The 24,565-nt window shown below is 43.6% G+C and overlaps 2 protein-coding genes across 8 annotated transcripts in view; both read right to left on the reverse strand.

Annotated features, from left to right (window-relative positions):
* The window catches only part of LOC139415811 (MAP/microtubule affinity-regulating kinase 2b), a 111,900-nt gene extending 108,861 nt beyond the window's left edge, over positions 1–3,039 (reverse strand). For 3 of the 7 annotated variants that reach the window (XM_071163922.1, XM_071163920.1, XM_071163919.1), the window contains exon 1: positions 1,876–3,038. In XM_071163922.1, coding sequence (XP_071020023.1) covers positions 1,876–1,929 — 54 coding nt within the window. In that variant the 5' untranslated portion in view covers positions 1,930–3,038. Of the gene's footprint in view, positions 1–1,875 lie in introns of all 7 variants that reach the window. The other 4 variants (XM_071163923.1, XM_071163925.1, XM_071163921.1 and 1 more) reach the window with 3 other exon arrangements.
* A 1,540-nt stretch (positions 3,040–4,579) lies between these two features.
* Positions 4,580–17,172, reverse strand: LOC139415826 (kelch repeat-containing protein). Its single transcript, XM_071163955.1, has 12 exons — positions 16,963–17,172; positions 16,421–16,582; positions 15,884–15,965; positions 13,798–13,857; positions 12,955–13,243; positions 12,725–12,856; positions 7,719–7,906; positions 7,403–7,599; positions 6,795–6,886; positions 6,415–6,469; positions 6,028–6,125; positions 4,580–5,944 (listed from the first exon to the last, which is right to left on the reverse strand). Exons 1-12 carry the CDS (start codon positions 17,022–17,024, stop codon positions 5,709–5,711), a joined length of 1,653 nt encoding a protein of 550 aa, XP_071020056.1. The 5' UTR covers positions 17,025–17,172; the 3' UTR covers positions 4,580–5,708.
* Positions 17,173–24,565: the final 7,393 nt, after the last annotated feature.

A 24,565-nucleotide genomic window follows, 5' to 3' on the forward strand; every position in this document is an offset into this window, starting at 1 on the left:
AAACAGAAGAAAACTGACTGAAAACAGGGAGGAATCTTTCTGGACTTCCCCTTTTCCATTAGGAAAAAATAAAACGTTGTTGAAAATGGTGTACACTGATGAACATGACCCAGCTTACTGGTTTAAACTAGCCTCTGAACACACAGCCAGGGGAACTGGAAGGCACAGGAAAAACAGACAACTGTTAATGCCAACAAAGTGGCTTGGTGTGTTATTATGGGATGTTATGACAACTTATTATTATTATTATTATTATTATTATTATTATTATTATTATAATAAATGAACATACTGTAATTTGATTATGACAGATAGCTAGCTAAAATGGAGTTTGGTCAGTTGGAACATTAGTGGTAAAGATGAATATTCAGTCATGATCAACCGTCTAGGACAATGGTCACAAAGTAAACAGGTACGCCTAGCTAGGAGGTTTACAACACAGCATTCCTATTATTAAGAGTTTCATCTAAACAATATGGAATATACATTACAGTGACATACCAATACCCATAGAACTAGAATTACTATCAATAATTACATACTTTTAGTCATGTAGTGTATGTGGACAAAAGCTCGAAGAAGATCGCATTCCAAAATCATGGGCATTAATATGGAGTTGGTCTACTCTTTGCTACTTGAACAGCCTCCACCTCTTCCGGGAAGGCTTGATGTGGGGGACTTGCTTCCATTCAGCCGCAAGAGCATTCAGATTCATCCCAAAGATGTTTGATAGGGTTGAGGTCAGGGCTCTGTGCAGGCCAGTCAAGTTCTTCCACACTGATCTCGACAAACCATTAGTGTATGGACCTCGCTTTGTGCACGGGGGTATTGTCATGCTAAAACAGGAAAGAGCCTCCCCCAAACAGTTGGAAGCACAGAATCATCTAGAATGTCATAAACGCTGTATTTCCCTTCAGATTGCCCTTCACTGGAACTATGGGGCCTAGCCCAAACCGTGGAAACCTGTTTTATGAAGCTCCCAACTAATAGTCATTGTGCTGACGTTGCTTCCAGAGGCAGTTTGGAACTCGGTAGTGAGTATTGTAACCAAGGACGTCACACGCTCCAGCACTCTGTGGTCCCGTTCTGTGAGCTTGTGTGGTCTACCACTTCGCAGCTGAGCCGTTGTTGCTCCTAGACACTTACACTTCATAATAACAGCACTTAAAGTTGACCGGGGCAGCTCTAGCAGGGCAGAAATTTGACAAACTGACTTGTTGGAACGGTAGCATCCTATAATTGTGCCACGCTGAAAGTCAAAGAGCTCTTCAGTAAGGCCCTTCTACTGCCAATGTTTGTCTATGGAGATTTCATGGCTGTGTGCTCGATGTTATACACCTGTCAGCAACGGGTGTGGCTGAAATATCAAAATCTACTAATTTGAAGGGGTATCCACATACTAGTGTAGTTTGTTATTCTATTTCTGTGCCAGTACAAAAGGACATGAAATGACAGCTATATATATATATATATATTTATTATATTGCTAGGTAGGTAGGAAGGAAATGACAGCAACCTCAATTGGGTTTCAGGTTGGGAACACCAGAATGAGTGAGTGTAGGAGTTGGATACCAATTTGATTTCTCGGTTGATGGTAAAATAAAAACAAGTTTACATAGCCAAAACAATCAGCTTGGATCAATGCCAGTTGGCTTGGCTAGTCACAGAACCGCACTCACACAGTGCTGGTCACACGCAGTTCATTGCCAAGCAAGGAGCATAAAGAAACAAGCTACTGTGTTTGACGTTAGCTGGAGAGGATAGTTTGTTTTCTAGCTAAATGTTAGTTGACAAAAAAAATGTAGTTAAGAGAGTTTAGCACCGATGGTTCTGGGTAGATTGATAGCATTAGCAACAACAACAAAAAGATCTTACCTGGCCACCTGACGAATTTTCAATGACGGCCAACAATGGCGTCCTGGCCGACATTTTCAGGGATGTTGTAGAAAATAAGTGTCGAGGGGGAAGACGAATATAGTTTCAGGATCTTGTGTTCATTTAGCTAGCAGTGGTAAAAACAAATTAAATAAAAATAAACACCGTCTACTAGCTATCTGTGTGTTAGACACACACACACTGTGTGATCAACAAGTTGAGTCCTTCAGTCGTACATGTTTCCCATGTCAACACAGGGAAACGGGGGGGGGGTCCAGAGTTCAACCGTTTGAACCCCCTGGGTATTACTATTTCTACCGGTAAAACACACGGCTAGCAGATAGGTCTCAGATGGCTAGCCACCAGCATTAGCTAGGAGTTGTCTAGCTAGACAACAACAGCTACAGTTCGCGTTAATAAAATGTTTAAAAAACAACACATTACCGTCGGCTAGTAGTGGCTACATATGAGGAAGCACACATCCTAAGTGAAAGTTTATCAGTGTCAAAGTCTACAGCCAGATTTTTTCCCATTCAATGACTACTAACGTTTAACGGAAATCTCACCAGGTAACGTTAATGGGGGGGGGGGGGGGGGTGTTGTTAAAAAATAAAAAACCCGAGGACTTCAACTTCAGGCCAAGTTAGCCCCACGCTCGACCCGACGTATATAACGTTAAATATATATATATAAATAAAGCTTTCGGGGCTAGCCAGCACCGTTGATTATAAAAATAGAAACTCGACGTTATTCTCCAATAGCCGGTTAACTAAACCACCACCTGGCCTAATGAAACGTTAGTGTGCTACTTAGCACGGAAATCAGAAACGGTTGATTAGACCATGTACACTTGTGGATAGTCAGCTAGTTATCTAGCAACTAAACAAAATCTACAACATATTTATAAATCCACGGAAATCGCTTCCCGTCTTCGTGATTTTAATAAAGGTCGTTTCAAATGCTGCACTGCAGCCCTGCGCGGTCCGAGCCCTGAATACGGTGTTTATTTCCGTGAGAGCCGCTGAAGAAATCAAGTTGTTTAAAAAATAATAAATCGATTAAATTGGCAACAGGGTTTGAGTGTCAACGAACGAGCTGCGCGCGAGTGGCACTAGCAAATGGAGCCTAATGCACACAATCGAGCCCGATACCGGAAAAAGCCCGATACCGGAAAAAGCCCGTGCGAACAGGTTGTTACTAGTTACCACAGCCACAATGTCAAAATGGCTATCTTTAAAAAATATATATAACAAACATTTTTTTTAAGTTTTAAATTTAAGGTTTGCATAAGGTTAGCAGGGTGGTTCAGGCTAGGGTTAACGTTAGGCTTAAAATGGGATTTTAAGAAGATTCATTGTAGAAATGGGCGGGGTTTAGCCAGAATTGATGACTTTGTGGCTGTGGTTACAAGTGACGAACGAGCGAACATGGCCGCTTGAACCACGACTGGAGGAAGGGGCGGGGGGCGCTCTCTGACTTCGGGTAAACTCGGTATATTACGGAAAGTATACACCGTACAGGTGTTGGATACAGTTGCAACCAGAATATTCACTTAATGTAGCGATGCCTTCAAATTGTGTAGGCAACGCAACGCACATTTATAAACCTTAATATCCCTGGTCTGTCATCAATGTTGAATACTTGAACTTACTCTGCGAACCATGCATACGAACCAATGTCTTGCAGGTGTTTTTACATACGTGCCAGATGATAGAATTGGTCTACTTCAGTCCATGCACTGTAAAAAGTCAGGTAAATAATACTGTCCCGTAGATTGTTTTACATTTCATCTGAAGGACCAACCACAGAGATAACCGGTAGAGTAAGTCTAAATGTAATTGTATTCCACATTCTGGCTTGTAAGGAAACTTTCCTTTTGCAGTGCCTCGTTTCAGACTGGATACCAATAATCAAAGTCTGATTTCTAAGAGTGGACCGCAGTAGGTTCTCTTCAAAATACAGATACCACAACTGTCATACTACTCACCCATAGCTAAGAGATGTCTCCAAACAGACTTTCTCAATTCATCTTTCCTCAATTCCTTGCATCTCCATCTACTCAATACTTTCTCAAAACCCATTGAAAAAAATGGCAGAGGGGAAGGAACTTGGACCACCTTCTACAAAGGAGAGAGGAAAAACATGATAGCCATTGACTCGTCTCTCAGCAGAGGCCATTGTAATAGATCTATAGCCATCTCAAGTCTAGGCTACACGAATCAGCCTGCTATGCGTCATTCTCTTTAAGACTATACAAGGGAGTATCTTTTAGTATCTTTCAGTTTATTCAGCATGAATGTACAAAAATAAAAAAAATCTGCATAAGAAATGAAAGCAACACCATTTTGAAACTAGATCCATACCAATAAACCTGACGATATATGTGTATTACAATGGGGAAAATGAAAAAAAAATTCATTCACAGAATTCTCAAAATTGTCATTCAAAAAAGAGCAATTGTCAAATAATTAAGCTTCAAAATGTTGATTTCATACATTGTGACATCATGAGAATGGTCACAAGTGTCCAGGTAAGCACAAGATTCCCCCACATCCTATTTATTGAATATAGTTTCTCAGCCCATATCGATATAGCGTTGAAAAGGCCAATATCGGCTGATAAAAATCGGTCAGGCTCTAATTAGAATGTGAGTACCTGAGACACAGAACTTGGGTAGCTTTAAAAAACATAATTGGAACGTAGGAAAAAAAAAAACGAATTCTTTATTTCTATGACTAAGTTTTAAAGTTTTTTTATTTTTTATAGTCTACAACCTGCTTTCCCAGTCCGATTGAGTTATGGAATTCAATTGGAAAGTGAGCAGAAACAAACTGGCAACCCGGCTTCAAATGATGCTTCAGTTCCACTATGGTTAATGACCATCTAAAGTTTGTACACACGTCATACCTCTAGGCTGACCAAAATAATAATAAAAAACACTGCGAAAAAGGGTGAAAAAGGGTTCAGTCAAACCATAAATCCTCACTTTATAAACCCCAGGGTTGTATTCAATAGGAAGCAAACTGTCCGAAATAGAACAACTACCTTAAAATTTGTCCAATAAGGAACCCTCATTTTCTATTGCAGTTTTGCTACAGTGCGCACCGATGAACACGACCCAGACGGCGTGAGTTCCAAAACGGCAACCCATTCCCTACATAGGGCTCTGGTCAAAAGCAGTGCACTACAGAAATATATATTTCCTGGAAAGTATACATGTTTTAATGTATAAATAACATCAGTCCTGACCATTCCCTCATCACCCTGAGAGACATTTGAAAACAAACGACTAGCACTTCCTGTTTCTAATGACGTGAAAACGTCAGACTTTGAAGATCTGTGAGATTTCTCTAATACACCCATAGGGGCTGTGTGTGGGGCCAGAGCCCTGGTCCAAAGTAGTGCACTATATAGGGAATAGGGTGCCATTTAGGATTCCACTCATGTGGTTTATGTTGTGTTCATAACCAAGTGGGAAGTAAATAGCACGTGAATAAATCCAACTGGTTTGAACTTTGATTGGCTAATGGCAAACAAGCTGCGTCAACCACAAAACTATAAGTACTGTTATCATGCTCTCAAACAAATTATAGTGGTAAAAAAAAAACATGAATAGATAGCTTTTTATAAATCATGTTTAGTTATTGCATTTAGCTGCCGAAATTGCGGTTATTGGGGTCATTTCCTTACTTAAGGGAGGTCAGAATGTGGGAGAAGTCGGAGCTCAGGGATAATATACAAGGGTGCCACCAGTAATGACCTTTTGGAGAGGCATTCAAGTGGATTTTTCCCAGTTGTACGTGGTAAATTCCCAATTGGTTATGAACACAGCATTAGTTCTGGTCCAGCAGTTCAGAGACAGTCAGGGTCGTCAGGTCGGAATAGAAGTTCCCCTCGTTGTCGCCCCCTCCAAATACCAGCAGGGTTTTGGGGGTACGGTCGGAGTTTTGTTCTTTGCCGTCATCCTTGAATGAAAGGTTTTGATTGGCTAGCGCCATGGTGATGATGGAATGTCCAGCTCTGGGCACGGAGAGCTGTGGGTGAACCAGTTCAGTCCAGGTGTTGGTGTCTGCAACACACACACAGTGTTTAGAGCCTGGTTCTGGAGGAGTGTGTGTGGCGAGAAGCAGGGTGTGTGTGTGTGTGTCTGACCTGTGTTGAAGGTAAAGGTGTCATTGAGGGCCTGGTTCCCATTGTATCCCCCGTGGACCACAAACGTAGAGTCAGAGAGTAGCACACAACCATGCCAGCTGTAACACACACAACCATGTAACATGACCTGCTCTGTTACAACTTTCATAGTGAGGAGCAGCAGTATCCAAAAGCAGAAAACATTTATGAAGACAAAGCATTGTATCGATTACAGGTTCTCCCTTATATAATAAGAGAGCGATTCAAATGGCACTTCCTGGGTTAAAAAGGTTCAATTTACATTAAAGGATGGATAAAAGATGGCTGTCTGAATTATGAGACTCATTGAGTCTTTAAACTGTTTCTGTAACCTACATTCGTGTGTATTAGTTAGTCCTTTAGTCCTACCTGCGAGGAGAGGGAGGTGATCCGTTGGTCTGAACAGACGAAAACTCCATCAGTCCTGATGAAAACAATCCATTCACTTTAGTCAGGGTTCGTCCATTCAGCAACACTTGCCACTGTTTTCCAGGGAGTGTTGGGATCCATAAAATCAATAAAGATACAGTGACTAATATTAAATAAACCGTGACTAATAATTAAATAAACAAAAACAATCTCATTTAAAATGTTAGTCCTCCAATGCCTTCCCTCTAATAACTAACCGGCCAATTGTATCGCAGACCGTCAGACAAGCTGGAGGGCCATGAAGAGTAAACTGAATGGCAGTTAGGGAGGAAGTCTCACCACACACAGACCTACTGGACAAACAAGCCTGTGTCTCTTACCCAGGTCAAGCATGTACATGTCGTTGAAACAGAGTGGGGTGTCCCAGCCTCCGAACACATAGATCTTCCCTTGGATAACGCAGGCCGAGTGACTGGAGAGAGAGAGGGGGAGAGAGAGAGGTCATCCCATGTCCACTACTACTATTATTATTGCTGTTGGTCCCACCATTTATTTATATATAAATATATATATTTCGATATGTATACTTTGACAATGTAAGTAATAATGAACTTGCCATGTCAATGTGAGAGAGAGAGAGAGTTAGAGAGCATTAGAGAGAGAAAAGGGAGTGAAGGAGGCCAGAGGGAGAGAAAAGAGTGAACCCTCCCCCAAAAGACTGATCTGTACTATAGAAGTTATTTGTACAGCTAATCTGCGCTTTAACTTGCTAAAAATCAACCCAGGTATTAGCTGCCAGTCTGTTTGTGCCATCGTACCTGCTTCCTATTGTCATGTTTGGTTTGACAATAGGCAATGGATTTTGACAAGAGACCAAACAGATCTGAGCCCAGGCTACCCATGTGGATGTGAACTAAGAGTTAGAAAGAGGAGCGCTCTTTCTAACTAATGGTCTGAAGCGTTTTCGGTTTGGATCCGTCCATCTCACCCTGAGCGGGGGGCGGGCTTGTCGCCTGTGACGATGGGCTGGTACCAAATGGAGAGATGTGGGTCGAAGATGTAGAGGGAGTCACTGCAGCCGTCGGGTTCAGGGTGAGGGCGAGGGAACACCCCTCCCAGGACAAACAGTTCACCCCGAAACATGCTGCAGCTGTGATAGGCTAATGGAGGTACTTTTCCCTGGGCCTGGAGAGAAGGAGAGAAGGAGAGGAGGGTAGAAAGATCATTCATGTTATTACATTTGCACAGATGCAAGCTTACACCTATCCAGTCCCAGATCATTAGGTGTATGTGTCCAGTCTCACCTCCACTGTGCTCCACTTCCAGCTCTGTGTGTCTAGGATGTGAACGTCGTTGAACCACTTTCTGTTCTTAGAACCCCCGAACACAAAGATTCTTTTGGAATCAGGGTCGTAGGTCGCAGTATGGCCAATCCGGGCCTCGGGGGTGGGGCCTTCTGCCAGCGTCTCCGCGGTAACCCATGACATGTCCTCTGAAGGGTCGACAAAAAAAAGGAAGTGAGGGTGTCAAGTGAACCAATTAAAAACGAAGATCCAAAAGTACAAGAAAAACACAGCTGGCTAAAGTGCCTTCAGAAAGTAATCACACCCCCCCTGACATTTTTCACATGTTGTTTGTTGTGTTACGACGTGGGATTAAAATGGATTTAATTGTAATTTGTCAACAATCTACACAAAATACTCTTGTCAGTGAAAGGAATTCAAACATCAAAAAAAAAAATATATACAATGATTAATAAAAACACAAATAGCTCTTGAATAGATAAGTATTCAACCACCCAGGTCAAAACATGTTAGAATCATCTTTGACAGCGATTACACCTGTGAATCTTTTTAGGGAGAGCTTTGCTCAATATTGGGTAATTATTTATTTATTTTTAAACTTAAAATACTGTCAAGTGGGTTGTTGATCATTATTATACAGGTATTATTAAGTCTTGCTATAGAATTAAGCCGATTAAATTAAAAACTGTAACTAGTCCACTCTGGAACATTCAATGTGATCTTGGTAAGCAACTCCAGTGTATATTTGGCCTTGTGTTTTAGGTTATTGTCCTGCTGAAGGGTGAATGTTTTCCTCTAGGATGTTGCCTGTGCTAAACAGTTTCTTCTTATCCTAAAAATAAAAAAAACTCCCTAGTCCTTGCCGATCACAAGCATACCCATGACATGATGCAGCCACCACCATGCTTGAACATATGAAGAGTGGTACTCAATGACGTGTTGTGTTGGATTTCCCCAGAAGATAATGCTTCGTATTCTGGACAATAAGTACATTTCTTTGCCACATTTTTGGCAATATTACTTTAGTGTCTTATTGCAAACAGGATGTATGTTTAGGAATACAGGCTTGTGTACAGGCTTCCTCCTGTTCACCCTGTCAATTAGGTTAGTATTGTGTAGTAACTACAAGGTTGCTGATCCATCCTCAGTGTTTAATGGCTGTGATAGGAGAGAACTAACTGTTTAACAGTCATCATTGGCCTCATGGTGAAATCCCTGAGTGGTTTCCTTCCTCTCTGGCAAATTAGTTATGAAGGACGCCTGTATCTTTGTAGTGACTGGGTGTATTGATACACCATCCAAAGTGTAATGACTAACATCACCATGCTCAAAGGGATATTCTATGTCTGCTTTTAATTTTTTTTAGCCATCTACAAGATTGGATGCCCTTCGTTGCGAGGCATTGGGAAAACCTCCCTGGTCTTTGTGGTTGCATCTGTGTTTGAAATTCACTGCTTGACTGAGGAACCTTGTGTGGAGTACAGAGATGAGGTCGTCATTAAAAAAATAATGTTAAACACTATTACTGCACATAGAGTGAGTCCATCCAACTTGTGAAGCACATTTGTACTCTATTTAGGCCATAACAGGGGTAGAATACTTAGACATTTCAGCTTTTCACACATATGTTTTTAAACAAATTTCTAAACAACTAAATTCTACTTTGATATTATGGGGAATTGGGTGTAGATCGGTGACACAAAATCTAAACGTAAATCACAGTTAAATTCAGGCTGCAACAACAAAACGATTAAATGGTCAAGGGCTGTGAACACTTCCTGAAAGCCTTGTACCCTCCATTACGGCTCTGTTATTGGTATCGACAGGGGGCTATATACACCATCCATTACGGCTATGTTATTGGTATCGACAGGGGGCTATATACACCCTCCATTACGGCTCTGTTATTGGTATCGACAGGGGGCTGTATACACCATCCATTACGGCTCTGTTATTGGTATCGACAGGGGGCTATATACACCATCCATTACGGCTCTGTTATTGGTATCGACAGGGGGCTATATACACCATCCATTACGGCTCTGTTGTTATTGGTATCGACAGGGGGCTATATACACCATCCATTACGGCTCTGTTATTGGTATCGACAGGGGGCTATATACACCATCCATTACGGCTCTGTTGTTATTGGTATCGACAGGGGGCTATATACACCCTCCATTACGGCTCTGTTATTGGTATCGACAGGGGGCTATATACACCCTCCATTACGGCTCTGTTATTGGTATCGACAGGGGGCTATATACACCCTCCATTACGGCTCTGTTATTGGTATCGACAGGGGGCTATATACACCCTCCATTACGGCTCTGTTGTTATTGGTATCGACAGGGGGCTATATACACCCTCCATTACGGCTCTGTTGTTATTGGTATCGACAGGGGGCTATATACACCCTCCATTACGGCTCTGTTGTTATTGGTATCGACAGGGGGCTATATACACCCTCCATTACGGCTCTGTTGTTATTGGTATCGACAGGGGGCTATATACACCCTCCATTACGGCTCTGTTGTTATTGGTATCGACAGGGGGCTATATACACCCTCCATTACGGCTCTGTTATTGGTATCGACAGGGGGCTATATACACCCTCCATTACGGCTCTGTTATTGGTATCGACAGGGGGCTATACACACCATCTATTACGGCTCTGTTATTGGTATCGACAGGGGGCTATATACACCCTCCATTACGGCTCTGTTATTGGTATCGACAGGGGGCTATACACACCATCCATTACGGCTCTGTTGTTATTGGTATCGACAGGGGGCTACATACACCCTCCATTACGGCTCTGTTATTGGTATCGACAGGGGGCTATACACACCATCTATTACGACTCTGATATTGGTATTGAGGTGAGGATATATAGTTGAAGTCGGAAGTTTACATACACTTAGGTTGGAGTCATTAAAACTTGTTTTTCAACTACTCCACAAATTTCTTGTTAACAAACTATAGGTTTTGGCAAGTCGGTTAGGACATCTACTTTGTGCATGACACAAGTAATTTTTCCAACAATTGTTTACAGACAGATTATTTCACTGTATCACAATTCCAGTGGGTCAGAAGTTTACATACATTAAGTTGACTGTGCCTTTAAACAGCTTGGAAAATTCCAGACAGTGATGTCATGGCTTTAGAAGCTTCTGATAGGCTGATTGACATAATTTGAGTCAATTGGACATTACCCATGGATGTATTTCAAGGCCTACCTTCAAACTCAGTTCCTCTTTGCTTGACATCAAGGGAAAATCAAAAGAAATCAGCAAAGACCTAAAAAAAAAAAAATTATTGTAGACCTCCACAAGTCTGGTTCATCCTTGGGAGCAATCTCCAAATGCCTGCAGGTACCACGTTCATCTGTACAAACAATAGTACGCAAGTATAAACACCATGGGACCACGAAGCCATCATACCGCTCAGGAAGGAGACACGTTCTGTCTCCTAGAGATGAACGTACTTTGGTGCGAAAGGTGCAAATCAATCCCAGGACAACAGCAAAGGACCTTGTGAAGATGCTGGAGGAAATATAGATACTTTTGTACCTATCCACATTAAAATGAGTCCTATATCAACATAACCTGAAAGGCCGCTCAGCAAGGACGAAGCCACGGTTTGCAACTGAACATGGGGACAAAGATCGTACTTTTTGGCCTCCCGGGTGGCGCAGTGGTTAAGGGCGCTGTACTGCAGCGCCAGCTGTGCCATCAGAGTCCTGGGTTCGTGCCCAGGCTCTGTCGTAACCGGCCGCGACCGGGAGGTCCGTGGGGCGACGCACAATTGGCCTAGCGTCGCCCGGGTTAGGGAGGGCTTGGTCGGTAGGGGTGTCCTTGTCTCATCGCGCACCAGCGACTCCTGTGGCGGGCTGGGCGCAGTGTACGCTAGCCAAGGTGGCCAGGTGCACGGTGTTTCCTCCGGCGCATTGGTGCGGCTGGCTTCCGGGTTGGATGTGCGCTGTGTTAAAGAAGCAGCAGCTTGGTCGGTTGTGTATCGGAGGACGCATGACTTTCAACCTTCGTCTCTCCCGAGCCTGTACAGGAGTTGTAGCGATGAGACAAGATAGTAGCTACTACAACAATTGGATACTACGAAATTGGGGAGAAAAAGGGGTAAAACTTATTAAAAATTTTTTTTTTTAAAGATTGTACTTTTTGGAGAAATGTCCTCTGGTTTGATGAAACAAAAATAGAACTGTTTGGTCATAATGACCACTGTTATGTTTGAAGGAAAAAGGGGGAGGCTTGTAAGCTGAAGAACACCATCCCAAACGTGAAGCACGGGGGTGGCAGCATCATGTTGTGGGGTGCTTTGCTGGAGGGGGGACTGGTGCACTTCACAAAATAGATGGCTTCATGAGGTAGGAAAATGATGTGAGTAAATTGAAGCAACAGCTCAAGACATCAGCCAGGAAGTTTAAGCTTGGACGCAAATGGGTCTTCCAAATGGACAATGACCCCAAGCATACTTCCAAAGTTGGCTTCAGGACAACAAAGTCAAGGTATTGGAGTGGCCATCACAAAGCCCTGACCTCAATCCAATAGAAAATGTGTGGGCAGAACTGAAAAAGCGTGTGCGAGCAAGGAGGCCTAAAAAACCTGACTCAGTTTCACCAGCTTTGTCAGGAGGAATGGGCCAAAATTCATCCAACTTATTGTGGGAAGCTTGTGGAAGGCTACCCGAAACATTTGACCCAAGTTAAACAATTTAAAGGCAATGCTACCAAATACTAATTGAGTGTATGTAAACTTCTGACCCACTGGGAATGCGATGAAAGAAATAAAAGCTGAAATAAATCACTCTTGACTATTATTCTGACATTTCACAATCTCAAAATAAAGTGGTGATCCTAACAGACTTAAGACAGGGAATTTTTACTAGGATTAAAAGTCGAGGAATTGTGAAAAACTGAGTTTTTAAATGTATTTGGCTAATGTGTATTTTAACTTCAACTGTATATCCCTGTCTTAAGGTAAACTTACCAGTGCACAGCTTCCACATGGGGTCCTTGCAGAACTGCATCCTGGATCCCTGCCCTCCAATCAGAATGGCTGTCTGGGGGTCGATGGGGCACAGGCTCTGACCCCAGCGACCCGACGGGTTGACCAATGGGGCTGCATCGATGAGGAGGCACCGGGGTCAATACACTGGTTGGCAGTCTACACACAATAATCTATCCTTTCCACACACACACACACACACGTTAACTCACTAGTCTGTGTAGTGGGTGTCTTGGCCGGTCTACCCTTGCCCCTCGGTGGAGGAGTGTTCTGAGGGGTGAGAGCCGCACCTTCCTGACCCTCACTCTGGAGGAACAGTCTGGTCTGACCTCCTCTGCTCTGACCTCTGACCTTTCTGAGGGGGGTTGACTTCTCTGAAAATGATGACACCACTTCGATGGGACACGTGTTCTCCTTCCCTCTGTTCTCTTCCTTGTCGTCTTCCCCCGTTTGTCCCCTCTTTCTCTTCCCCTCCCTAACAGGGGAAGGGGCCACAGCGCTCTGGAATAGAAGAGGAGAGGGAGGAAAGAGGGGGTGGAGAGAGGGTGGAGAGAGGGAGGAAAGAGGGAGGAAAGAGGGAGGAAAGAGGGAGAGAGAGGGAGGAAAGAGGACAGAATGGAAGAAGTTAAACTGCGACTCAGTAATGACGTTGCCACAAACAGGGTGAACTGCAGAAACTTTGGACGTGAGCCCGATATCGCAGTCTACTTCGTGCAATTCCGACTATACCTTTGATTGACATAAATTGAATAGAACGAGGTTCTAAAGTAACAATGGGATCATCTCTTTTGAATTTCAAGATGGCGTCCTCTCCTTTCCCCAACATTCACTGGTGTCGAAGAACTTCCCCAGAGCCGTGTTTAACTGCTCCCCAAAGGGCTGCCCATTTTAGTTCTTAAACTCTAGCACACTACACACCTTCATCCACTCATCATCATCAAACCTTTCATTCGTGCACTCGGGTGTTTTAGCGCCAGGGAAACAACTACAATGTGTACCCTTTAAGAAACACTTGCCCTAGCAGGACTGTGACGAGCCAGGCGTGTGGATCTCACCTCTGGGGTGTATTCCTTCATGGACAGGGTGAGGTCAAGGTTCATCATATCCCCTTTGGCCTGTAGGACAAACAGAGTCAAGTCCATCGTTGTTTGGATCGTCTCAAATGTAATACATAGTTGTGTATATCTGCGTGCTCTGGTTTAGAGATGGTATTCCTGCCACTCTATAAATACAGATAAATAATTCCTGATTTAATGTATCTAACCATCCCACTTTCTCCATCTCTATAGATACCATAGTAGTTTAGGCAGTACTCCTCAGAGGTGCGTTCAACAAGGGGAAAAGTTTGTGAACGTTGACTAACATAGTCCATTAGTTATTTTGTTAGCTGTGACTGTTAACGTTAGCGAACAGTCGGAGAAGGTAGCGAACATCGAACGTAAGTGTCAGTTTAAACTGCCGCTTAACAATAAATCAACCGGGTGTAGAATTTACACTGAACAAAAATATAAAGGCAACATGTAAAGTGTTGGTCCCATGCTTCATGAGCTGAAATACATTTTTAAAAATCCCGGAAATGTTCCATACGCACAAAAAGCTTATTTCTGTAAAATGTTGTTTACATCCCTGTTAGTGAGCATTTCTCCTTTTCCAAGATGATCCATCCACCTCACAGTTGTGGCATATCAAGAAGCTGATTAAACATCATGATCATTACACAGGTGCACCTTGTGCTGGGGACAATAGAAGGCCACTAAAATGTGCAGTTTTGTCACATAACACAATGCCATAGATGTCTCAATTTGAGGGAGCTGGCAATTGGCATGCTGACTGCAGGAATGTCTACCAGAGCTGTTGCCAGAGAATTGAATGTTAATTTCTCTACTATAAACTGCCTCCAACATCGTTTCAGAGAATTTGGCAGTACGTCCAACCAGCCTCACAACCGCAGACCACGTGTAACCACGCCAACCCAGGACCTCGACAACCAGCTTCTCCACCGGTGGGATCATAGACCAACCCACTTGGCAGTCAGGCCCAGCCAATGTAGAGTCAGGCCCAGCCAATGTAGAGACAGGCCCAGCCAATGTAGAGCCAGGCCCAGCCAATCAGAATAACTTTCTCCCCACAAGGTCTTTATTTCAGACAGAAATACTCCTCATACTCCTGAAATAGACTGTGGGGAAAAACATATTCTGATTGGCTGGGCCTGGCTCTACATTGGCTGGGCCTGACTGCCAAGTGGGTTGGTCTATGATCCCACCGGTGGTTAAGCACCCCTGCCCAGTCATGTGAAATCTATAGATTAGGGCCAAATGAAATTATTTCAAATCGACCGATTTCCTGCTATATGAACTGTAACTCTAAAATACTTTAAATTGTTGTGTTTATATCTTTGTTCATTATATATGAATTGCTAATTCATTTTTTAGATTGAATTCGCTAAAAGCCACAGTAATCCTGACAAAAAGCCGTTTGAGGTTTCCCTAACACTTTGGAACGTTTATTCAATTTGTTGTTGTTACTCTGGCAACATGTTCGCCGCAAACAGAAGCCTTGTTGAACTCGCCTCCGGTGTCCTCCTTCCAAGCTGACAGTCAACAACTCCCTCTGTCCCATCCATCCATCCACTCACCAGGTGTCCTCCTTCCAAGCGGACAGTCAACGACTCCCTCAGTCCCATCCATCCACTCACCAGGTGTCCTCCTTCCAAGCTGACAGTTAACATCACTCCCTCAGTCCCATCCATCCATCCACTCACCAGGTGTCCTCCTTCCAAGCTGACGGTTAACATCACTCCCTCAGTCCCATCCATCCACTCACCAGGTGTCCTCCTTCCAAGCTGACGGTTAACATCACTCCCTCAGTCCCATCCATCCACTCACCAGGTGTCCTCCTTCCAAGCTGACGGTTAACATCACTCCCTCAGTCCCATCCATCCACTCACCAGGTGTCCTCCTTCCAAGCTGACGGTTAACATCACTCCCTCAGTCCCATCCATCCACTCACCAGGTGTCCTCCTTCCAAGCTGACGGTTAACATCACTCCCTCAGTCCCATCCATCCATCCACTCACCAGGTGTCCTCCTTCCAAGCTGACGGTTAACATGACTCCCTCAGTCCCATCCATTCATCCACTCACCAGGTGTCCTCCTTCCAAGCTGACGGTTAACATCACTCCCTCAGTCCAGCTCTCCTCTTCCCACTGCTCCCATGTTAAACACCTGAACCAGGAACAAGATAATGTGACAATCACACTACAACACTTGACATCCCACTATTACCTTATAAAGACAGTGGTTCTCAATACTGGACCTGGAGATACAAAGGATGCACATTTCAGTTTTTTTTTCCTTAGGGTCCCCAGGACCAGGATTGACAAATACTGGTCTAGGAGACATGCAAAATAAACTTTAACTTTGGACAAGTCAGTCAGTCAGTGTGTGTGTGTGCTTTCTTGTGGGACATTCCAAAAATATCCTTCCGTGTAATTGTCTACATCATAGCTCGCTGCGGCACGTTCAGAAAGCAAATGTTGTGGAACGTTTTCAGATAGCAATGTCACGAATAGAATGATTTCTTGTGCTACATGTCAGGGAGGCATTTTTGTCCTTCATGACATTTCCTCGACGTTGTGTTTTTCTGAACGTGTCCTGACCCTGGAAATACAGGAACGTACCTATTATACGGTGTCAGTTTTCCTATGGTGATTGGAACTCTGTCGGCGTCGTTGAGTTCTGCGTTGACGCAGATCCTGTCTCCCCATCGCCCCCTGGAAAACAGCACCACCTGCTGGGAACTCGGTGGTACTGCAACGGAAACCTGGGCTAACCCGTTTGCACTGTAAAAGAGAGTTAAATATGAACTACTTAACGCTACCTATTACTTAACTAGTTAGCTGGTGCAAAAACATACTTACACTTGAGCTACTTTATATCATGCATTTTCCTACATGTTGACAAGACTTCATGTGTTGGGGGTAACCATACCAGAATCTAGCGTTGACTGCGGCACCATGCGTGATTATGGAAGTTTGTGATAGCATAGCTAGCTAGCTAAATGCATTTAGAAAAACCATGCAACTCACACATTAGTGTTATCGATTAACAAACACAAATAATTTGAAAAGGCGATACATTTACGATAAATAGCCATCTAGTATCGAATAAGATACATAAAACTCTCGTTACACGGTTGGCTAGCTAACGTTAGATAATTTACCATAGGAGCTTTAGGGGCGCAACATTCACTCCCAAAACAACGTAGACCCCAAAATCATCCATTTGCGTTGTCCTTCTCCTCCCGAAGCAAGCTTGATATTTGGAGATAGAAATAAACTCAAACCATTAAGCTAATTTGATTAATTCTCAAAAATAGTGTAGATACTAATCAAATATCTCCCTGTCTAACTTCTCATCTCCCGCCACCGTAGTGCATAAAATACAAAACCCGCGCCACTTCTCGAAGTTTGACACCTTCCGTGTAAGCCAATCAGACGGCTGGGTTCAGCAGCGTCGGATGAAGACATGGTCTCCCTGGCCACTGAGGCATTCCATAGGCGGGATATTCAGATTCCTGTGTTCAAGAACATTGGAACGGTCTCCAAATTAAAGAACTGTTCAGAATGTCAAGTTCTGCTCTTGAAACTGTAACTGTTATGGTTGGTTGAGTTGTATCTTTAAGTCTATAAATTATATTCAGTTAGTAAATTGAAGAATAAGACTTTGTTCTTTAACTAACTTTCATAGTTAGATAAAAAAAAATACAACAAATAAGTAGACTCTAAAGTGTAATTTTATGATCTGATTTCCTCTCTCCACTTTTTGGAAGTTATACAGACAAAAAAACAGACATCTAAAACCAAAATCGTATAATTTTGTAATAATGATATATAATAATGAGTAGCTATTCGGGCTCCCGAGTGGCGCAGTGGTCTAAGGCATTGCATCTCAGTGTAAGAGGTCTCACTACAGTCCCTGGATTGAATCCAGGCTGTATCGCATCCGGCTGTGATTGGGAGTCCCATAGGGCGGAGAACAATTGGCCCAGTGTCGTCTGGGTTTGGCTTGGGTAGGCCATCATTGTAAATAAGAATTTGTTCTTAACTGACTTGCTTAGTTAAATAATTTTTTTTTTTTAAAGTTATTTAGTATGCAAGGTGAGTTGTAGATCACTCAGTCTAACAGTAGTCTTCTGTTGTGTTGCCCTAAGCTATATAGCCTGGGCTGCCTGTGAGGGCAGTTTGCGCCAGGTGAAAAACGATTGCATACGTTTTGGAACCAGGCTGCCTTCCTGGCGTGAGCGACGGCGAAGTCGGCTCAAAAAAAAAGTAACATAGGTTAAGCACGTGGAGCCTAATGAGTAGGATTCTCGATTCTCATGCAAAATAAATTGTGTTTCCATGAACTTGTTCAGTGATTTTTTTTGTCGACATTTAGAAAATTCATATAGAAAATAGATGCGGCAACTGTCTGCTTACAGTGCATTTCCATTTAACTATCTTGTGTCGATAAAAACAGCTGGATGTAATGACGTCACATCAACAACAAAACAAACCCGTAGCAAGGTTTCCAATCATTTTGAGACAGTTTTCATGCGAATATGTACATTTAAAAAATCTGCATAAGATAATATGCGCATTTTCCAACCAAAGATGTTTGCATCAAACTGATTTATAGTCTGTCACAGTGTACGCGTCATAATACCCATAAAACGTAGCGGTAAAAACACGGAAATGGCTGTAAATAGTTTTTTCGACTTACATTTTTCACCTGGTGAATTGTACAAAAACTTAAAATAAAATATGTGTTTGGTGTAGACTTACAATGGCGTACCGTTTTGATAACCGTGTAATTCTCTATTGGACAATGTGAGTTTTATCAATATATTCGCCTCAATTAACTCTTAAAATGTGAAATGCTAATTACTAACAGAGAAGACCTCAGCAAGAGCACAAATTCCTGCAGAAAGCTCCTGCGCATCATCTCAAGTCGAACCAGCGCGATCAGAGATCTGTGCGCAGTCCATGATGAATCCATGTGCTGTCCCCTTTCTCAGTGGTAGAGGTTAAAAGTATTTTTCTTGTTCATTTCCAGCGCACCTCTCCAGGGTGCTGTTGGAGAGAAGCATCGCAGCGGCGCTCCACCAACGCTCCGTCCCAAAAAAATCATCAATTATAAATCATGTAGCAGGGTTGGATACGTTACTTTCTAAATGTAATCCGCTAGTTACCTGTCTAAAATTGGAATCAGTAACGTAACTTTTGGATTACGCAAATTTAGTAACATAATCTGATTACATTCCGTTACATTTACATTACTTTCCGCTTAAGCGGCATTAGAAGAAGATACACATGTATGTTACCAATTGAATGACATCTATTGCAGGATAAATCAATGTTTATGTTTACATAGCTGGCCACACATGGATGTTACATTGTACTTTATGGGTTGGTTATGTAGGCTTCTTCTAACCCATCACTTTCTACTACATACAATATACATTATATATCAATTATATATTTACATTAATAACCACAGTCTATAAGAATTTCAGTTATAATAATTATATAATAATTATAATAGATGTTATACCCCTCGATCTTCAATAATAGGACTTGGCAATATGGACGTATAGATTAGCCATTGTTTTACCTGAGCATAACCCCAAAACTAAGGATTTATTAGCCAGCCCTACTCTGTTGTTTATGATTTTGTTGTCATGGAGGACTGATTGGAAAAGTTGAAAAATGAGTTGGAAAAAGAAAATTCTGCCCTCATGGAATGACATGCTTTGAGCACTACTGAAAGGTGCGATTTACATGTGAAAAATGAATGCCAATGTGCTGCATTTGCTACAGGCCTATTGTTTACCTTTTAGTAGTGGACACTTTAATATCTTGATAATATGCAGCTGTTTAAAGGGCAAATCCACAGATGAAACAATAACAAAGCGGTTGCCCCGCCTTTTGGTAAAAAAGTGGAAAGATGGGCCTGGAGAAATGTAACCACTCTCAGATTAATAGACAGAGCTATGGATGCAAGGACTGACCATCCATGATATTAACATTGTTTGTTTACATTTACAATGTTTAAAAACATTGGAGTAAAACAAGCTTATATTTTGGGTTCTCATGGAGCGTGACAGTAGAACTAAGCTCATGAGGCATTTATAAGATATTTTCTTCAAGAATCAATGTATATACAGTACCAGTCAAAAGCTTGGACACACCTACTCATTACAGGGTTTCTCTTTATTTTTACTATTTTCTACATTGTAAAATAATAGTCAAGACATCAAAACTATAAAATAACACATATGGAATCATGTAGTAACCCAAAAAGTGTTAAACAAATCAAAATATATTTTTGACTCTTCAAAGTAGCCACCCTTTGCCGTGATGACAGCTTTGCACACTCTTGGCATTCTCTCAACCAGCTTCACCTGGAATGCTTTTCCAACAGGCATCTGCATTGTTTTCTGTTTGGGGTTTTAGGCTGGGTTTCTGTATAGCACTTTATGACATCGTCTGATGAGGGCTTTATAAATACATGTGATTAATTGAAGGACTTCCCACATAGGCTGATCACTTGTTGGCTGCTTTTCCTTCACTCTGCGATCTAACTCATCCTGTTCGGGTGATTGTGGAGGCCAGGTTATCTGATTCAGCACTCCATCACTCTCCTTCTTGATCAAATAACCCTTACAAAGCCTTGAGGTGTGTTTGGGGTCATTGTCCTGTTGAAAAACAAATTATAGTCCCACTAAGCGCAAACCAGATGGGATGGCGTATCACTGCAGAATGCTGTGGTAGCCATGCTGGTTAAGTGTGACTTGAATTCTAAATAAATTAGACAGTGTCATTAGCAAAGCACCATCATACCTCCTCCTCCATGCTTCACGTTGGGAACCACACATGCGGAGATCATCGTTCACCAAAAATCTCAAATTTGGACTCAACAGACCTAAGATTTCCACCAGTCCACTTGGCTCACATTATTCCATTTATTTTAGTCACATGCCTGTGGAACTTGTTGATTCTTATGTTCATGCAAACATTTACAAGTTAACCTCCAATTGGTCCCCGCTATTCCACCTGCTAAAAGCCCTCCTCATCCCGAGTTGGTTTGTCATCCCAATGCCCGGCAGACCGTCCCCATGTGCAGTTGCAAACCGTAGTCTGGCTTTTTTATTGAGGTTTTGGAGCAGTGGCTTCTTCCTTTCAGGTTATTTTACATATTTTTTTGAATTTTTACCCCTTTTTCTCCCCAATTTCGTGGTATCCAATTGTTGTAGTAGCTACAATCTTGTCTCATCGCTACAACTCCCGTACGGACTCGGGAGAGACGAAGGTTGAAAGTCATGCGTCCTCCGATACACAACCCAACCAGCCGCACTGCTTCTTAACACAGCCCGGAAGCCAGCCGTGCGCGATGAGACAAGGACATCCCTCCCGACCAAGCCCTCCCTAACCCGGACGACGCTAGGCCAATTGTGCGTCGCCCCACGGACCTCACGGTCGCGGACGGTTACTGGGCCTGGGCGTGAACCAAGGGACTCTGATGGCCTACCTGGTTAAATAAAGGTGTTCTCAACTGGCCTACCTGGTTAAATAAAGGTGTTCTCAACTGGCCTACCTGGTTAAATAAAGGTGAATTGTTTTTAATTTAAAAATCACACACACACACACACACACACACACACACACACACGACAACTGTGGGCATCTGAACAAGAGAGAGAGAACGAGAAAGAGAGAGGTCCCTCTACAGCTGTAGCAGCAATCAGACCAATCTGGCTAAATTTTTAGACAGCAGCCTCTGAACTCAATCCCAGTTCAGATGAACAAACCAATCTGGCTAATCCAGCCTTTAAGAGGACAGCCTCTGGTGTATCACACAAACAACTGTATTTCTGACATCATTATCCCTAGGACATGTTATTGAGGTCCTGCTGGGGTGTGTGTTCCTTGGGGTGTGCTTGACGTCAACACACGCACACAGGAAGACACACACACACACTCCCTCTCCTACCTTATTTGCTAACTAGACTCACATTCTGTTCAGAACCTCTCTTTGCCGCCTCTACAATTATGTGTGTGTATGTCAAAGAGCTGTGTGTGTGAATGTCAGAGAGCTCTGTGTGTGTGTGTGTGTGTGTGTGTGTGTGTGTGTGTGTGTGTGTGTGTGTGTGTGTGTGTGTGTGTGTGTGTGTGTGCGTGTGCTGACTGTCCTCGTGGCGCATGTCAACATTAGCTAGACTGGTGAGAGGAAGTTACAGCATTATCCCCATAACACTGATAAGAGCTGTGTGTTTGTGTGTGCACATCCGTGTGTGTTTGAGAGAGCGGTGTGTGTGTATTTTATAGTGCGACTCCTGCAATATCCTCTCTAGCTCCCCCCCGTCCATCTCTCCCCCCACTCTCCATCTCTCTCCCCCCTCTCCATCTCTCTCTGTCTCTCTCTCCCGCCCCCCCTCCATCTCTCACTCCCGCCCACCTCCATCTCTCCATCTCTCTCCCCCCTCTCCATCTCTCTCCCCCCTCTCCATCTCTCTACCCCCCCCTCTCCATCTCTCCCTCCACTCCATCTCTCCCTCCACTCCATCTCTCTCTCCCCCCTCTCCATCTCTCTACCCCCCACTCCATCTCTCTCCCACCCCTCTCTCTCTCCCGCCCCCTCTCCATCTCTCTCTTCCATCCCCCCGTCTCCCCCCCTCCATTTCTCCCGTCTCTCTCTCCCGCCCCCCCCTCCATTTCTCCCCTGTCTCTCTCCCCCCCTCCATTTCTCCCGTCTCTCCCCCCCCTCCATTTCTCCCCTGTCTCTCTCACCCACCCCCCCCCCCCCTCCATTTCTCCCGTCTCTCTCTCCCGCCCCCCCCCCCTCCATTTCTCCTGTCTCTCTCTCCCCCCCCCCCCCCTCCATTTCTCCCCTGTCTCTCTCTCCCGCCCCCCCCCCCCTCCATTTCTCCCCTGTCTCTCTCCCGCCCCCCCCCCCCTCCATTTTCTCCCGTCTCTCTCTCCCGCCCCCCCTCCATTTCTCCCCTGTCTCTCTCTCCCGCCCCCCCCCTCCATTTCTCCCGTCTCTCTCTCCCGCCCCACCCCACCCCTCCATTTCTCTCTCCCGCCCCCCCTGTCACTCCCCCCAATCCATTTCTCTCCCCCCCTCCATCTCTCTCCCGCCCCCCCTCTCTCTTCTTCTCATCCCCTCTGTACTATTGTGCAGGATTTTCTCCGCTCTCATTCCTTAACAGCTGCACGCCAGCCACACACACACAAACAAACTCACCTGTTATAATTATAGATGTGCAATTGATGTCATTGTTTTGTTCTCACATTACTTTCAGCTAGCTAGCACTGACTCATAACACTAGTTACAGAACCAAGACACACACACACACACACACACACACACTGACTCATAACGCTAGTTACAGAACCAAGACACACACACACTGACTCATAACGCTAGTTACAGAACCAAGACACACACACACACTGACTCATAATGCTAGTTACAGAACCAAGACACTCACACTGACTCATAACGCTAGTTACAGAACCAAGACACACACACTGACTCATAACGCTAGTTACAGAACCAAGAAACACACACACACTGACTCATAACGTTAGTTACAGAACCAAGAAACACACACACACTGACTCATAACGCTAGTTACAGAACCCAGACACACACACAGAGCTGTAGTAATGTGTATCCCAGTGTGTGGGAACGGTTTGACTCAACCCTCATTACTACTGTCCTTTCCTAGGGAACAGAGGAACACGCATACACTCAGTGAACAGCCGCACACACACACACACACACACACACACACACACACACACACACACACACACACACACACACACACACACACACACGCACACACACACACACACACACACGTTAGAAGAAGAGAGTATTTGAAGACCTAAAGACACAGACAGACACCTACATAAGTCCATAGTAATGATAAGTCCAATGGGGGGAGATCACACACACACACACACCCTCCTGTGTCCTGGTCGTGATGGATGTGTTGCCATGGTGATGTGTTGCTGGCTGTAGCTGCCCTCACACCATTTCCCCTTCTCCTCCCTCCCGTGTCCTCTGTCATCCCTTCTCTTCCACCGCCTCAATCCCATCTTCCACCTCGATCTTTGTATTCAATGATGGGAGATGGATGCAAGATATTCTGTCATGCACGCACACACACACACACACACACACACACACACACACACACACACACACACTCCGTATTTATATTACTTAGACGCTGTTGCACACAGAGAAAGTCAGCCATGAGTAGAGTGAACTAAAAATAAAATGTCCACCTACACACACTCATACGCTCTCGCTCACGGACAGGGATGTGTGTGTGTTATACAAACTCCCTAGAGTAAAGGGTTTGTGTTGGTACTTGTCAAGGGAGAATGCATTTGCGTTGAAGTGTGTGAAACTATGAGCTCGTTAACAACAGGGGAGGTTATTTAAATAAAGAAATCACCTTATAGCATGAACAGCGCCACCTAGTGGTCAGAACCTTTATATATATATATATTTTTTTTTTAACTAGGCAAGTCACTTAAGAACAAATTCTTATTTACAATGACGGCCTACCTAGTGGTCAGAACCTGATCATATCAGGATGCAGGATGGGACTTAAACCCAACAACTTCAATGACAAATCTCTCTGAACAGGGTGAAAACACCATCACCAAATTCACTGAGAATACATTACATAGGAAGAAACAATACTCCAAGCGATAGCTCCATATTACATGTCAAACATAGAGAACGAACACTATAGACACTTG

Source organism: Oncorhynchus clarkii, chromosome 9 (genome assembly GCF_045791955.1).
Source record: "Oncorhynchus clarkii lewisi isolate Uvic-CL-2024 chromosome 9, UVic_Ocla_1.0, whole genome shotgun sequence".
Taxonomy (NCBI): Eukaryota; Metazoa; Chordata; class Actinopteri; order Salmoniformes; family Salmonidae; genus Oncorhynchus; species Oncorhynchus clarkii.

Coding starts and splice junctions, on each gene's coding strand:
- LOC139415826 (XM_071163955.1), bottom strand. CDS start 17,024: ATGGATGATTTTGGGGTCTACGTTGTTTTGGGAGTGAATGTTGCGCCC. Junction 16,583..16,962: donor GCGCCCCTAAAGCTCCTATG/GTAAATTATCTA, acceptor TCTCTTTTACAG/TGCAAACGGGTTAGCCCAGG. Junction 7,907..12,724: donor CATGTGGAAGCTGTGCACTG/GTAAGTTTACCT, acceptor TCGACCCTTCAG/AGGACATGTCATGGGTTACC.